The sequence below is a fragment of the Pleurodeles waltl genome, chromosome 6, assembly GCF_031143425.1.
Source record: "Pleurodeles waltl isolate 20211129_DDA chromosome 6, aPleWal1.hap1.20221129, whole genome shotgun sequence".
Classification (NCBI taxonomy): domain Eukaryota; kingdom Metazoa; phylum Chordata; class Amphibia; order Caudata; family Salamandridae; genus Pleurodeles; species Pleurodeles waltl.
Genome location: NC_090445.1, coordinates 167,971,323 through 167,987,431, shown reverse-complemented (window position 1 = coordinate 167,987,431; position 16,109 = coordinate 167,971,323). Strand labels below are relative to the sequence as shown.

The following is a 16,109-nucleotide window of genomic DNA, read 5'->3' as shown; positions in this document are numbered from 1 at the left end:
CGCTCCGATGGGCCCTTCATCTCAAGCACCGCTCCGCTGGGCACCGCCGTCTCAAGCACCGCTCCGCTGGGCCCCTCCTGTCAAGCACCGCTCCGCTGGGCACCGCCGTCTCAAGCACCGCTCCGCTGGGCCCTTCCTGTCAAGCACCGCTCCACTGGGCCCTTCCTGTCAAGCACCGCTCCGCTGGGCACCGCCGTCTCAAGCACCGCTCCGCTGGGCCCTTCCTTTCAAGCACCGCTCCGCTGGGCCCTTCATCTCAAGCACCGCTCCGCTGGGCACCGCCGTCTCAAGCACCGCTGGCCCATTGACAGTGCCGGTTCTGTGTCGAGCAGGGCTTCACGAAGCACTCTGGGCACCATGCCTCCTCCATTAACAGTGGAGTCGGTAATCCATCTGATGGACTGTGGCTTGGCACTTCCCAGGATGTAACAGTGGGCAAGCCACACACTGTAGAGACTTGAGAGACTGTGGCTTTGCACTCCCCAGGATGGCACAGTGGGCAAGCCACCCACTGTAGAGACTTGTGAGACTGTGGCTTTGCACTCCCCAGGATGGGACAGTGGGCATGGAGGCCCCTCGTGGATCTGGCGTTGTGGACTCATGTGGCTGAGGTGCCCTCCCTTCCCTTCCCCCTGAGGTGCCTGTAGTTTTATCATCTGATGCCCCAGCAGTGTTCTCTCCAAAGGTATCTGGTCTCCTGTGTGGGCTTTGCCCATGTATTTGTGCACATTGGCCCACGGACTATGGAACTTTGACAGAATGGGCAGGACTTATTGCCTATGTATATATTTTCAACTATGTTCATTCCTTATTTTGTATCTTTCATATTGCATATTTCCCATGACTTCAATGGAGCTATTTATACATATATTTTATAGATCATTTTAATTGTGTCTTTGCATTATTCCGGTGGGTTTGGGGGGTGTCACTCTGACTTGTTGCTCTGCATTGGGGTGTAGGTATTTGGGGTGGGGGGGTGGGTGTATGGCGTATGTGTGTGCCCGTAAGCTTTCCTCCTCCCCCCTCCCCTGTGTCGTAGGTGCAGTACTCACCGTTGTCGTCTGCGCCGGCGTTCGTACTCGTGGTAGATGAGCAGGTAGACAATAGCTGGTAGGATGTTTAATTCGGGCTCCATGCTGTCCTCCTTCCTCGTGGAGTGTGTACAGGTGAGCGTTTTCCCGTTCGTAGTCTATTTCCGCCGTGTTTTTATCGGTGGGGCTCCCGCCCCGGAAAAGGTGGCGGATTGGTGAGTTGTGATAGGGTGGGCGGTACATTGTCTGCCGCCTGCCTGTTGGCGGTGACCGCCGCGCTGTTTGTCTGTCCCGCCGTGGCGGTCGGAGTGTTAAAGTGGCGGGCTGTGCTGGCGGTTCCCGCCAGGGTCAGAATTCCATTTTTTTGACCGCCTGCCTGTTGGCGGGTTGGCCGCTGCTTTATCACCGACCGCCAGGGTTGGAATGACCCCCTATATCATAAGAAACACAATACTCAGAGTTACTAAAAATAAATGTACTTTATTTTAGTGGCAATATGCCAAAAGTATCTCAGAGGATATACTCCCTTAGGAGGTAAGTAAAATACCCAAAATATACACACAAACCAAAATCAGCTAAGTAAACAGTTAGAAAGGTAGTTCAAACACTGTAGAACACAATAGGATGTAATAGGATACAAAGGCCTGGGGCAACACAAACCATATACTCCAAAAGTGGAATGCGAACCACAAATGGACCCCAGGCCTAGTGTAGTGTGTAAAGGGTCGCTGGGAGTGTAAAGACCGCAAACAAGCCTTGCTAGCTGCAAGAGTCATGGTTGAAGAAAATGGGTGCTGCCCAGGCCCAGGAAGGACCAGGAGGTCGCCCCTTGGAGGAGGAGACAGAGGGGGCACTCAGCAACACAGAGAGTCCACGCAGAAGCAGGCAGCACCCGCAGAAGCACTTGAACAGGTGTTCAAGAAATCTGAGCACGGCAGTCGCCTCAACACAACAAAAGAGGGTCCCACAAAGCCAGTGGTCAACTCATCAAGTTCAGCAATGCAGGACGGAGTGCTGGGGACCTGGTCTGTGATGTGCACAAAGGAATCCTTGCAAAAGTGCACTGAAGCCCTTACAGCTGCAGATCACGTAGTACACAGGATTACTGTCTGGCATGGGGAGACAAGGACTTAACTCCACCAAATTTGGACAGAAGGACCACTGGACTGTCGGGGTCACTTGGATCCAGCTCCTGTGTTCCAGGGACCACGCTCGCCAAGATGAGAGGGGACCCAAAGGACCGGTGATGCAGAAGTTTGGTGCCTGCGTTAGCAGGGGGAAGATTCCGTTGACCCACAGGAGATTTCTTCTTGGCTTCCAGTGCAGGGTGAAGGCAGACAACCCTCAGAGCATGCACCACCAGAAAACAGTCGAGAAAGCTGGCAGGATTAGGCGCTACAATGTTGCAGGTAGTCGTCTTGCTACTTTGTTGCGGTTTTGCAGGCGTCCTGGAGCAGTCAGCGGTCGATCCTTGGCAGAAGTTGAAGAGAGAGATGCAGAGGAACTCTGGTGAGCTCTTGCATTTGTTATCTGAAGAGAAACCCAAAGGAGAGACCCTAAATAGCCCTCAGAGGAGGATTGGCCACCTAACCAGGTAAGCACCTATCAGGTGGGGTCTCTGACGTTACCTGCTGGCACTGGCCATTCAGAGGCCTCCACTGTGCCCTCACACCTCTTCATTCGAGGAGCTCTGGGCACTACTCCTGGGGTGGTGATGGACAGGGGAGTGGTCACTCCCCTTTTCTTTGTCCAGTTTCGCACCAGAGCAGGGGCTGGGGGATCTCTGAACCGGTGTAGATTGACTTATGCAAGGAGGGCACCATCTGTGCCCTTCAAAGCATTTCCAGAGGCTGGGGAAGGCTTCTCCTCCCCAGGCCTTAACACCTATTTCCAAAGGGAGAGGGTGTGACACCCTCTCTCAGAGGAAATCCTTTGTTCTGCCTTCCTGGGACTGGGCTGCCTAGACCCCAGGAGGGCAGAAACCTGTCTGAGGGTTGGCAGCAGTGGTAGTTGCAGAGAAAACCCCAGAGAGCTAGCTTGGCAATACCCAGGGTCCATGCTGGAGCCCCGGGGATGCATGAGATTGGCACCCCAATACCAGATTTGGCATGGGGGGACAATTCCATGATCTTAGACCTGTTACATGGCCATATTCAGAGTTACCATTGTGAAGCTACATATAGGTATTGACCTATATGTAGTTCACACGTGTAATGGTGTCCCCGCACTCACAAAGTCCGGGGGAATTGCCCTGAACAATGTGGGGGCACCTTGGCTAGTGCCAGGGTGTCCTCACACTTAGTAACTTTGCACCTAACCTTCACTAAGTGAGGGTTAGACAAATAGATGGCTTATAAGTTACTTAAGGCAGTGAAAAATGGCTGTGAAATAACGTGGACGTTATTTCACTCAGGCTGCAGTGGCAGTCCTGTGTAAAAATTGTCTGAGCTCCCTATGGGTGGCAAAAGAAATGCTGCAGCCCATAGGGATCTCCTGGAACCCCAATACCCTGGGTACCTAGGTACCATACACTAGGGAATTATAAGGGTGTTCCAGTGTGCCAATCAGAATTGGTGAAAATGGTCACTAGCCTGCAGTGACAATTTTAAAAGCAGAGAGAGCATAAACACTGAGGTTCTGGTTAGCAGAGCCTCAGTGATACAGTTAGGCACCACACAGATAACACATATAGGCCACAAACTATGAGCACTGGGGTCCTGGCTAGCAGGATCCCAGTGACACAGGCAAAAACAAACTGACACACAAGTAAAAATGGGGGTAACATGCCAGGCAAGATGGTACTTTCCTACACCAAGTCCTACTTGTGTGATTCTTGCTGCATCTCTTAATTTGCCATGGGACTCATCATCTTCATGGGGCACTGACCCATGTTGCCTCACTGTAATTTTATGTACCATGAAGCAAAAGAGGCAGATTGTACCGGCACTTCTGGTACATGTGCCAAGGCACCAAAGGTGCAGTTTAATCATTGACAATAACCTTTTAAAGGCCAACTTCAAACTAATTTGAGATCTGCATCTTTTGTACAAAGTTGTAGGCCTCCTTAGGTGCAGGTTCAGGTTTATTTGGCGGCATCCTCAGTCAGAGACAAAGTGGATACACTTAGTCTTGGGCAGAGAAAGGCGAGGTCTTAAGGTAGCAGCATGTTGTATCGATATGCAGTACTACTGTGGACGTGTGCCGAATATGAGGTTTATCATTCCAGTAATATTGTATGTTTGAGCAATAGACATGATATTTCTTTAAGCACTGAGGGAATTGAGCATACCGATGTGCATTTATGGGGGCACATCAGTCCAAACATCAGGTTGAACTCTGTTTCTGCTGCTCTGGCATATAGTAGTGTATTTGTAGCAATCCTCCTTTCTTTAAGAGCAGTACATCGTAGTATGTTCAGACTATGCCGTAGATATGTATCAGTGCAACTGACCAGACTGACCAATCATTCTATTCTGAGATTTCATGCGCTGCCAATACTTTACATGTGGGCTAGGAACATATTAAAGGGCTGTGATGCATCTCTTAATCACCTGGTTATTATTGTATGGCTATGTTGCAAGGCCTTTGGTTGCAAGGCCTTTGGTATTGGTAGCATAAACCTGCACTATAAAAATGTTGAATGTAATTATTTTCCAATTAAATATATGTTAGTATTGTCAGTTTAAATATGTTGTTGGTTTAGATTGATACGTTATACATTTCAGGAACACTGCCAAGATTTATCACCTATCCTGCACCAGAGAAGAAATCTGCTGGTGCTTCTCCAGGTGAATGCAGTTATAAAACGGGGATCTCCGATTTCCTTATGGTGACAATACTCCATATGTGGTAGTGAATGCTTTGCAGATTTTATCACCACATCTGTTAACACTGCATGCATAAAATCTAGTAATTGTGGTAATTGTCATAACCATATAAAAACATACAGTGATAATGTTCAGCACTACTCATAATAAGGGTTCAGAAGGGTGGTCCAAATTCACACTAGTGCTCTCTCAGAACGGTTAGGTTGGTTGTGTTATTTTATGAAATTATGTTAAACTAATTGGACTTTATTAATTATTTGCGAAGGTGTCATCCATTGCTCTCACATGATGACTATATGAAATTGGGTTATTGGTTGAGGGTATCGGAAGCTCCACTCAGCAACCACCACAGTCCTTGTCAGGGTTAAACACAAGACACTAAATTAACCTGTGCTTAACCCTGTGGTAGCTTGGCTCAAAGTAGACCAGCTTAACATAGAGGCAATGTGTAAAGTATTTATGCAGCACACAAACAGTAATCAAGAGAAAATACAACATAAGAAAAACCCTATACAAATCTAGAAAAACAAAGTACATTTTAATTATTAAAAATACCAAAATGAAAAAACTCAACTTAGTAGAACCGTAGATATTCAATTTCAAAGTTTTCGGTAGATATAGCGCGTGAAAGTACAAAATGCCACTCACAGTCATCTAGTCATGCCAGACCGGGAAAAGTCACAAGTACAGGCTGACTACAAGGGAGCATGGGCCGCATACAGCCACCAGGATAGTACTACTGAAAAAGCTACCTTCTCAAAGTCCAGTGCAAAGAGTTTCAGTGGAGGAAGCCACGAGAAGCAGGGAGAGCATTGTGGAGGGTCATCCTTGTAGTGCGAAGATTCAGTCTGAAGTTGCAGATGGCTGTTGCTGGAGGTTCACATTGACTGTTACCGTGGGCAATTGTAGCGTGAAGTGCAGATCTCACACTGCTGGTCATAGCAGGCAGTGGAATGTTAGCACTAACAGGTCTATCCCGGTCTCAACGAGCCCTATACTTCAGGATTTCACCAACAGGCCACGAGCAGGTCAAGGTGCAAGTCCAGGCAGGTCCAGCGCAGTTAAAGGGAGGCCTCTGGAGTTTGTTGTGTCCCTGTAGTTCATACACATGGTCAGCCAGCTGATACTTGGAGTCACTCAGGTAGCCTGAGATGAAGGGAGCAGGTCTAGTCTTCCTTCTGAGAGAGCAGGGCAGTCCTCTAGGGGTCAAGGCAGTCCTCAAGAAGCAGGACAAGCCTACGGTAGCAGCAGGGCAGTCCTCTGGGGAGCAAGGCAGGCCTCAATCAGCAGGGCAGCCCTCTAGCAAACAAGGATGTCCTTCTATTATTCCACAGGTCCAGGACTGGACTGATGAGTGGCTCTGGAAGTCCAATATTTATACCTGGTGCCAGCCTTTGAAGTGGGGGGATTCCGTATACTACCTCCCTCATCAAGCCTTCAATAAGTCAAGGTTGCAAATGATGAGTGACAGATTTCTTTGTGTGATGGAAGCAAGTCTTTTGAGGTGCAAATGGGACAAGGCACAGCTCCGCCCTCACAGACATCCTATCAGGATGGTCCATCATGTCTATATCTACTGCGTCACTGTCTGGGAGGAATACACAAACACCACCAGCAGAGCCATTCACAACCATGGGACCCAGGATACTGCCACAAGGAACAAATGGTTAGGACAAGAAAATGCTAACTTTCTAAAAGTGATAATTCAATAATTATGACTTCAAATCCACCAATAAAGATGATTTAAAATTACTATTCATTTGATTCTAAGCAGCTTATCTGTATCTGCTCTCAATCCTAGGATAGCACTTATGAAATGTAATAAGGTTACCCAGTGTTAGTCAACGGGAGAAATAGGGCTTGCAACAGTGGAAAACAACTTTAGGAGTTTTCCACTGGTAGCATATGTAAACCTTCAACCCACAATTCCTGTTTTTTTAAATACAATGCGCTCTGTCTTATGAGCCTTTAGGGCCTACCTTTGGGGTGACGTATATATGTATGAAAAACAAAGGTTCGGGCCTGGCAAAAGGTTTATTTTGCCAGGTTGAAATGGCAGTTTAAAACTGACCCACAGGCTGCAATGGTAGACCTGAGACATGTTTTAAAAGGGTACTTTAGTGGGTGGCAGAATGTGTGCAGCAGGTCCACTAGTGGCATTTATTTTACAGGCCCTGGGTACATGTAGTACCATCTACTAGGGACTTACAGGTAGATTAAATGTACCAATTAAGTGTAAGCCAATTGTACCATGTTTAAAGGAGAAACTAAGCACTTGAGCACTGATTAGCAGTACCCAGAGTCCTAAATCCAACAAAAACAAATTCAGCAAACAAGCGGTGTGAAGGCAAAACGTTTGGTGGAACACCATAGCAAGGCTGTCAGATCTAACAGTGACCTTCACTCATGTCACTGCTCTATGTATTTCAATTGATGCTAGTGGTAGTAAGTATATTTAAATAATTCTCTGCTACATGTTAAGGTAAGAGTTTGTCAATCAGGGAAGTCCGTAAGTTCTGGATACACATTTGGTAATAGTGGTAGGGCAAATTTGGGTTGTAGGCTACACAAATTTCCTCAAGGGTGGGAGCATACTACCCTGAGTCCTGGGCCCTTTTCTCCTATAGAGATGCTTCCATGTCATCTTTTTGAACCTTGGTTGGCAAGTACTATGCGCATTGGGTGTTCGGAGCTTGCTTGACGGAATATAATTTGTAGCCAGCTTCAGCATGCGCACTGGTCCCTTGTTTCACAAAACTTTTCCTGTGATGCTCAGTAATTTGTCTTTGATCTTGGCTTCCAAGAGAATCTAGAGAAAGGTTTTTTAAAGTAGTTACGGTGTGACATTTTGTGGAGCTGAGCAGTTATGCAAGTGGTGAATTTTCTCCGTTGGCATTAAAGCACCATATATGTCATTATGCCTAGAGTTCTATTTCTGGCATTTGATCCAAGGCTGTTGAAGCTGCCAGAGATCCATATTGTATACTGTAGTGTGCACTAAAAGACATTGGCGTTAAGGCACAGGACTGATTGTCAGCTCCTCTGGATTTGTGGGAACAGAAATGCGGAGATGCAGCCCTTTATCGGGTGGACATTGTTCAGTGAGTTTAGTGACACTGATCTATTGTGATTTATGTGGCTGCACTGAGAGGGTAATCAGTAACATGTAAATATGTTAATCGATCACAGGCCAGATAGTGAGCTGCACATGCACGTTAAGAGAAACTCTTAGGCACGAATCTCTCTTTCGCTGAGGTTTCTCCAGTTACCAGTGGAGTAGAATACACAGCGATGTGATAAATTAGTACTCTTGTAAAATTGAGGTTATCATCAGTGACAAAAGAGGAAAATGAAAGTAGACAAAATAAAAGTGTAAAAGAATGTAATTATCATTTCGGAGTGATAAAATGTTACGAGGGTTGTAGTCCTGTACATACTGAATCTAGCAACGCATGCGATGTAAGAAATCGTATTTGTTGAAACTCCGAGAAAGGGAGAAATTTGCTGAAGTATGTAGGAGAAATCAAAGAGTAAATGACATCGAATATATCTGTGAGAACCTACAGGAAATTTGAGGATATATTATGCGTGTAAGAGCATGTGCAGAAATATGTCAATAAGAATATGTGAAACAAAACGAACATTAAATGAGAAAGTAAAGAGAAATTGGATAAGCTCCATTGTTAGACGGATGCCTAGAAAACCAATCTAAAATGTGATAAACAAAAAACTATTAAAACCAGATATAAGAGCTGCTGGATGTGTGGGAAAGCAAACGGAAATAGTTGGTATGATTCAGGCAGAAATAGAATTCAGAAAAATATGGGTGCATATAAGAGCATATATTTCTAAAGGTTATTCAAACTGCTTGGCCCGTGCCGTCAGGAAGAGTTGCACATTCTAATGGATTCTGGTATGGTAGAAATAGTGATGCTGGTGGAGGCAGGATCTGAAAATGAACACATATTTTACATGTACCCTAACTGTTTTCAGATAAATTTGTATTATGAAAATATTTTATCCATAAAATCATTCTCAAGAAGAGGATAGCACCAGATGTGCACAAATGTAGACCAATTCCTCATCTTATGAAAGAAACACTCATCAGAGTATTAGAGAAATTGTCATCAGATGATATTATAGAACCTGTTCAGTCCTAGGAATGGTTGTCCCTTGTGGACTTGGCCTCAAAACCAGCAGACTTTGTGTGTGTGTGTGTGTTATCAGCTGCATACCATCAGATTAATCTACATGAGGAGTACAAGCGTCTAACGTATTTCGTAAATCATTGTCGACATGCTGCTATCACTGGCTACCTCAGTATCAGAGGTGTCCAGCGAGCTATGCAAAGGATGTTTGAAAGCATGAATAAGGTATGGTGTTTCTAAGATATCCTTATAAGGGGAAAGACAGAACAGGAACACAGTAAGACACTCTGGGAAATCATGGAGAGAATAAAAGTCTCAGAAATTACTAAAAAGAGACAAATTGCCAACTTAAAGTTAATTAAGTTACCTAGGGCATATGATCTCAGAAGCAGGGATCAAACCTAATTTCAGTGTAATTGAAGCAGTAAGAAAAACACCCTGGGCCAATAACTAAGAGTAGCTGAAATCGTTCTTAGGAATGGCTGACTGAAGTATGTCAAAAAATTGATCCAATAAGAGGCTTAATGTGAAAGACTGCATTTCGAAAAGGGTAGTCAATGTGACAAAACATTTAAGAAAAATAAAAAAAATATAATCATGGCTATCAGGTTACGACACAGTGAGGCCTGTGGTAGGTCAAGTATAATTGATGCTTCCAGTTTTGGAATAGAACCAGAATTCACATAAGTATGTGAAGGACAAGAAAGCATAGTTGCATTCGCATGGAGAAAACTAAAGGGAGCAGGGTTATTGTATATGTCATTCTGCAATAAGCATTAGGCTGTTGCTGGAAGATGAAACATTTCAGATATTTTGTATGGTGATGCATTTGCCATCAATAGAGATCACAGACCTCTACATTTTTTAAAGGTGGTTTATGGATATAAAATTAGCTAATACATATTTAGCCGATTTACATATTCAAGAGTACAATTAACATTCGTAACACTTATAACATCATAATATTGTTATAGCTTATGTTTTATCAAGGTCCTGTTGATGATAAACAATAAAGCATTCTCTACACCCCGCTGACCTATATTTAAACATGTAGGAAAGTGTTTTTCTATGCCTGTTTAAGACTAAAGCACTTTTACAATGCATGAGAAATTAAGATGATAATCAGCATTTTAACATCATCTGCGTGATCTCTTTAATATGTGAGTTCAGCACTCTACAGATAAAAGGTGAACAATTAACTTCCACAAAGTGTGAAGAGATGCATAGCGTTTCATAAATAGCATTTGTTGTCACTTTTGATCCACCTGAGCTAGACACTGTGTTTAGAATGCTGTAGACTGGGCAGTAAAATATTGTTTATGTAGCAAATGCAGCAAATCCATAATTATTTGCAATTTACTGTGGCTACAGATTACAAAGTGCAAGTGGCCCATCAGTAGACTGACTTATTAAAAAGTTTCCTATTTCCTTCCCTGTCTTCTTGTTAGATTTGCTCTATGTAGTAGAATAGACACTCTAATGTGCCTCAAATGTCCACGTATAAGAAGAATTGGCTAAGTGGTCCATCAAACTTCCAGATTTTTCCCTCTTTGGTCTCCTAGCTAGCCATTTTGATTTTGACAAGTGGCAGAATTATCTGCACATATTTTCTATGACCCACTCTTGCATGTTTGCACTTGACAAAATGTGATATGATTGTATGCAATTGCAAAATGTGCAACTGTATACAATTACGATGTATAAAAAAATAAAATCTATACAATTGCATTATATTCCATGCATATTAGCTATGTATGTTATTCACTAGAGCATTTTACAAGCCTAATGACTAATCGAGTGACTTGTACAGTTCCATTAAAATATTTTAATGTAATTAGCATAAGCTATGCCCCGATCGTCAGTGGACAAATCCCTCTCAAATACAACATCCAAGTTGTTCTACAGATATAAATCAGAACTACTTACCTAGAACCTCCAATAACATTTCCACAAAGCTAAATGGAGTGCAGACATTAATTTGAAACTTTAAAGTCTTTAGAACAGTAAGTTCTGATTGAAGTATTTCTTCTTTCTTGTAGGAGAAGCCAAGTGATTGAATAAACTTCAGGGCCGCTTTATTGTTGACCATCTGAATTAAAAGAGAGCATTACTGTCATTCAATTATTATAGATAATGTTACTAAACCTTTCATGCACAATGTTCTTGTCATAAAAATGTATTTATTTTTTATCTACAGCTTCGTTTTGCAAAACATGTACTACATCTAATTACTTTTTAACTGGAACTGGAAATTTTAAATATTCATGCAATTGTAAGCTGACACTGACAGATAATTCAAGAATCTCTAAGTGTGAGTTGTGAATAGTAAACCAGTTAATTTATTTTTGAGAATCTTAATGTGATAAAAATACGTAAAAGTCACACGTACACACAAACCAAGCACATTGATTCTTAGATTTATTTTTCACCTCAGGGAAATTCTGAAAACTGTCTTGGTGTGACTCTAGAAAGCTGACCCATTAATTGGAAGCTAACGTGAACTCTGCTAGTACGAGGGTTTACATTCGGGACCTCTGTGCATGTTTGACAGATGTTTGCATCAAGAAAGGGGTCAATACTTAACCTGGGGAACAGTTTGTGTTCTTTATTTTCAATTATTTTTAACCAGAGCACATGACTTAAAACGGAACACTTGCTCCATTGCAGTTTACTTTCCCTTACTGTAGATCTACACAGTCAGTCAACCCAATGCACATTTGGTATCTGGAATATAACACTTTGGCCCCAGTGCAGACATGGATTTGTTGTAGCAAGTTCATCATGTCCAAATTCTCTCTATTATATGGTAAGTGTGTTCCATCAACCCATTCCTAACTCTAAGGACTTTCAGCCACCTGTTTCTTGAGCTGGTCTCGAACAGTCTAAATTTGTTGAACCACGCATCCACTCCATTATAGGTCTGAGTTTTTGACAGCACACCTGTCAAACAGACCTGTTGATAACATTATACATAAAGGGCTTTAGTTCCTCCCCTTTCAACCTGTCTCACTCAACTACAGGATCAATACCTTGTCAACTAACTATTTGCTCAGCCTAGTCAACTATCAATCTCTCACCTAATGTAATTGTCTTTTTGGCTGTATCCTTCTGCCTCCATCCAGTACTTCTAATGAACTGCATGAGGGACTACTTTACAAGGTGATACTTTGCATAAGTGGTGCCCTCTCTGTCTGATTCTGCTAGCTCCCTCTTGAACATCTCACTCTAATGTTCAAATGCTGCATTGACATATTAAATTCATAGCATATTAAACGTATGTCTGTTGTTTTGTCAAAGCTTACTTTATTTTCATTTGTGTTTACTCAAAAGGGCATATATCAAATGCGTTTTCTAGGACTATTCAGTTTAAAAAAATAACAGATTGCTTTGCAATTGATTGAAACATTTGCTACTCAGGAGAGTTAGGCAACATTTTATGTTTGAACTGTCTAAAAGTAGATAAATTGTTGATCCTCATTAAATTTAAATTTTCTTACATTGCAGTGGAATGTCAGCTTGCTTGCAATTTGAACACAGGACACAAGGCGAAGAACAAATGTCTCACAGAGGTGGGATTTAATACTGCTCCATCTTTCTTTTTCGGTTTGTTGACTCTTCTTTCTTGATTCTGCAGAATTCTTGTACTCCTCTTCCGTGTGTTTAATCATAAACCTGAAGAAAAAAATCCCACTTCTAATTGCAAAATTGGCAAAATTTGTTGTGGTTGATTGTTCAGCTTTTGTGCTTGGAAGTAAACATAAATATAATGCAAGAGATGGGCTTGCTCTAGTGCGATGTGACATATCTCCTTTTAACAGGCCACCTTAATTAAAGCCTGCAGCTCTATGGATTCAAGGAATTTCCATAATGAATGATCTCACCAGCTTAGCCTACGGAATTCCCTCAAATTGCTGTCCTATTTATTGGGGAAATACAAATTAAAATGTAATTATTGTAATAGTAAAATAGCAATAAAATGCCTCAAGGAGCCTCTTCACTAATTACATATATATATATATATATATATATATATATATATAAATATATATATAAATATATATATATATATATATATATATATATATATATATATTTTTTTTTTTTTTTTTTTTTTACCTAGTGGTGGTTGCCACTAGGTAGTTATAGTTAGGACCATCATGTTTCCATAGAAAAAACGTTTTTTGACTTTGGCACCGTTTGACAAATCTTTATGAAATTTTCCCCCCAAAAGGTGTCCCGGTGATTTTTGTTGCACACAGAAAGTTTCAGGGCGGTCTGTCAAGCGGGGGCCGAGAAAAGGGGGGTCAAAAAAGTTGTGTTTCTCATGGTAATTCCTTTAGGACCTTTGAACAAGGCTACAGCCCAAATCACTGGACGAAATTACACCTAATTTGGCAGAAAGCTAGCTTCTGGTACGCAAATTACGCTTTCGCTTATTTAGTGCAAATCCGTTCAGTAGTTTTGGAGATATTAAAGTGAAAATAAATGTGTATATCATTGGCCCCTACAACCTTGTGAAGATTAAGGCAATGCATAGCTCTGATTGGCTGCCAACACTGAAAGGAAAATCATAGAAACTCACCTGTTATTGTTGCAGTTATCTCAAGTAACTATAACTCATGCCCTAGTGTAACTAGAACTTACTCTCTCACCATGCACTGCTAATTACCCCACAAATTACAGCACTCATGACATCTTTGCTAACATTACTGATAATATCAATGTAATATTTGCAGTAAAAAAAATAAGAAAAAACTGTGCATGGTGGGACACGAGTTATAGTTACCTTAGGGGGCGAGTTATAGTTACTTGAGAGAACTCTAACTATAAAAGGTGAATTTATATGGTTTTGTATGTTTAGAATGTGTGCCTAACTATAACGTCCCTGTAACCATTATTTTTTATATTCACTGAAAAAAAACCTAAGGTTAGAGTGATGTTATAGTTAAGCTCACATTTTACACCAAACCATAGAAATTCACCTCTTATAGGTATACTTATCTCAAGAAACTTTAACTAAGTTAACTGTAACTCGCACCAATAATTTTATTGGAAATGTTACAGTGATATTATCAGTGATGTCATAAAAGATGACGACTGATGTGGGATAGTTAGCAGTGCAATGCGAGGATGCGAGTTAGAGTTACCTTAGGGGGCAAGTTCTTAACGAAATTGCCTCTTCCCTTGTGCGATCTTTTGTATTGACACTAAAACATTTGTCCCTTAAACAACCTCAGTGGGATTTTGAAAACACAATTTATGAGGGCTATTTGAATGTAAGGCACTATCCAATAAAGTTGATATGTTTACAACTGAAACATGGCAGAATTTTGCTCTAAATGTATGGAAAATCAAGTTTCGGAGAGGGCTATGATTGGATCTCAGAATAACCAGGTTTTTTCTTTGCAACAAAATAGTGTTGCATTACATAGAAGACTTCATAGACATTCACTAATTCACCACTAAATAAACTGTGAACATGCGGACAACTGAACGAAATAAGAAATGTCCTTAAACCTTATTACTATTCTTCTAGCTACAACATCTGAAAAGTATAGAATATTCTGAAGAATTTTCTGAGTTATTTTCAGTAGTACCTGTCCAGTAATTCCACGGCCTGGTACCTTGCAGAGTTATCTATGCCCCATAATTCTGCTAGAAGAAAGACAAATTCTGCAAAAGAGCAAAGCAAGCAGTTTTATCACCAATTAGAGCGACAACCCATCGGCTTTTATAATGTTAAAGATAATTTTTAAACTATTGTTAAAGGCACTTATCATAATGTTTATAAAACCTTTTCATGATAATAATGATATTTATGGCCACCTAAATCGTATTGTACATATGTCCTCAAGGAAAAAACCCGATTCAAAATATCTTTCAGGATCCAGAAACATACTGTGGAGCAGCAACTCAGTTTCAGAATACTTCTTTTGACAAGATGTTATTGGCAAATTAAGATTGTAATTATAAATGAAGATAAATATATTTGCTACAATAAAACACCTGTCTAAGTTGTGGGTTATCCACAATTACTGCACTAAATGTCGGGAGAACTCTTAGACAAGGGCACACAGCACCATCATTTTGTTAGAGTTCGGTGGTAATTACACTGAGAGCATAACCATATTTTAGGTGCTTTCTAAATGTAAGTAGGTTGTGCTCACTACAAGTTAGTAATGAATTTTAAAAAGCATTAGCCTCTTCTGTAAATGCTCTACCTCCCAAATGCATTGCTTAAAACTACAGCCTGCACCAAAATGGAACAGAATACATATTCATTGCATACACAAAATCAGATCAGGATGGCAGGTGTTTTTCTACATGGCACCTAAAGTATAGAACAACCTCCCACTCCACGTCAGAGGATCCTCCATTCTATTTGAATTTTCCAATTTTCTTCAATTAACTCCCTTCCTTAGGTGAGTCTAGGCTCAAACACGTGCTCAGCACAAGGATACCCTTGCTGTTTTCAAATAAACATAACATAGGTTGTGTGACACAACCACGCATGCCTGACCCACGCATGCCTAAACAACGTGGTGGGAACCACGACAGCATCTTTGCCACACATGCCTTTACCACGCATGCCTTCACAACGAATTTCGTTGTAAAAGCATGTTTGGTAAAGGAATATGCGTGGTAAATTGCACCTCTCCGCCCTCCGTCCTGCCCCTAATGCCTGTTACCCCAGCTCTGCAATCCACACTGCCTCAACCCTTAAAACTGCCCCTTCCCACCCCCACACTGAGCCTTAAAACTGACCCCGTCCTGCCCGAAAAACTACCCTGACCCCGCTGCCCTGAGCCCTACAACCGGCCTGCACTGCCCTTAAACTATCCCTGCCCTTCCCCCACCCTGAGGCCTAAAACCCTGCCCCTTCATGAAAACTAACCCCACCCCAGGCCCCCTAAGCCCTAAAACTGACCCCCACCCCTGAAGACTGCTCCTTCCCCCACCGACCTGAGACTATTAAAACCCAGCTCCAGCCCTTAAACTACCCTGACCCCCCTCGCCCTGAGCTTTAAAACCCGCCCCCTGTCAAAGAAACTACCCCAACCTCCACAACCTGCTGTGAGCTGAAAGACTGACCCCCCCCAACC

At 42.2% G+C, this 16,109-nt stretch overlaps 1 protein-coding gene across 1 annotated transcript in view; it reads right to left on the bottom strand.

Moving 5' to 3' along the window:
• CNTD1 (cyclin N-terminal domain containing 1) overlaps positions 1–16,109 on the bottom strand; it is a 175,810-nt gene that overhangs the window by 76,537 nt on the left and 83,164 nt on the right. The window contains exons 4-6 of the mRNA XM_069242020.1: positions 14,604–14,679; positions 12,504–12,678; positions 10,933–11,095 (exon numbers count right to left, since the gene is read on the bottom strand). Coding sequence (XP_069098121.1) covers positions 10,933–11,095; positions 12,504–12,678; positions 14,604–14,679 — 414 coding nt within the window. The remainder of the gene's footprint in view (positions 1–10,932; positions 11,096–12,503; positions 12,679–14,603; positions 14,680–16,109) is intronic.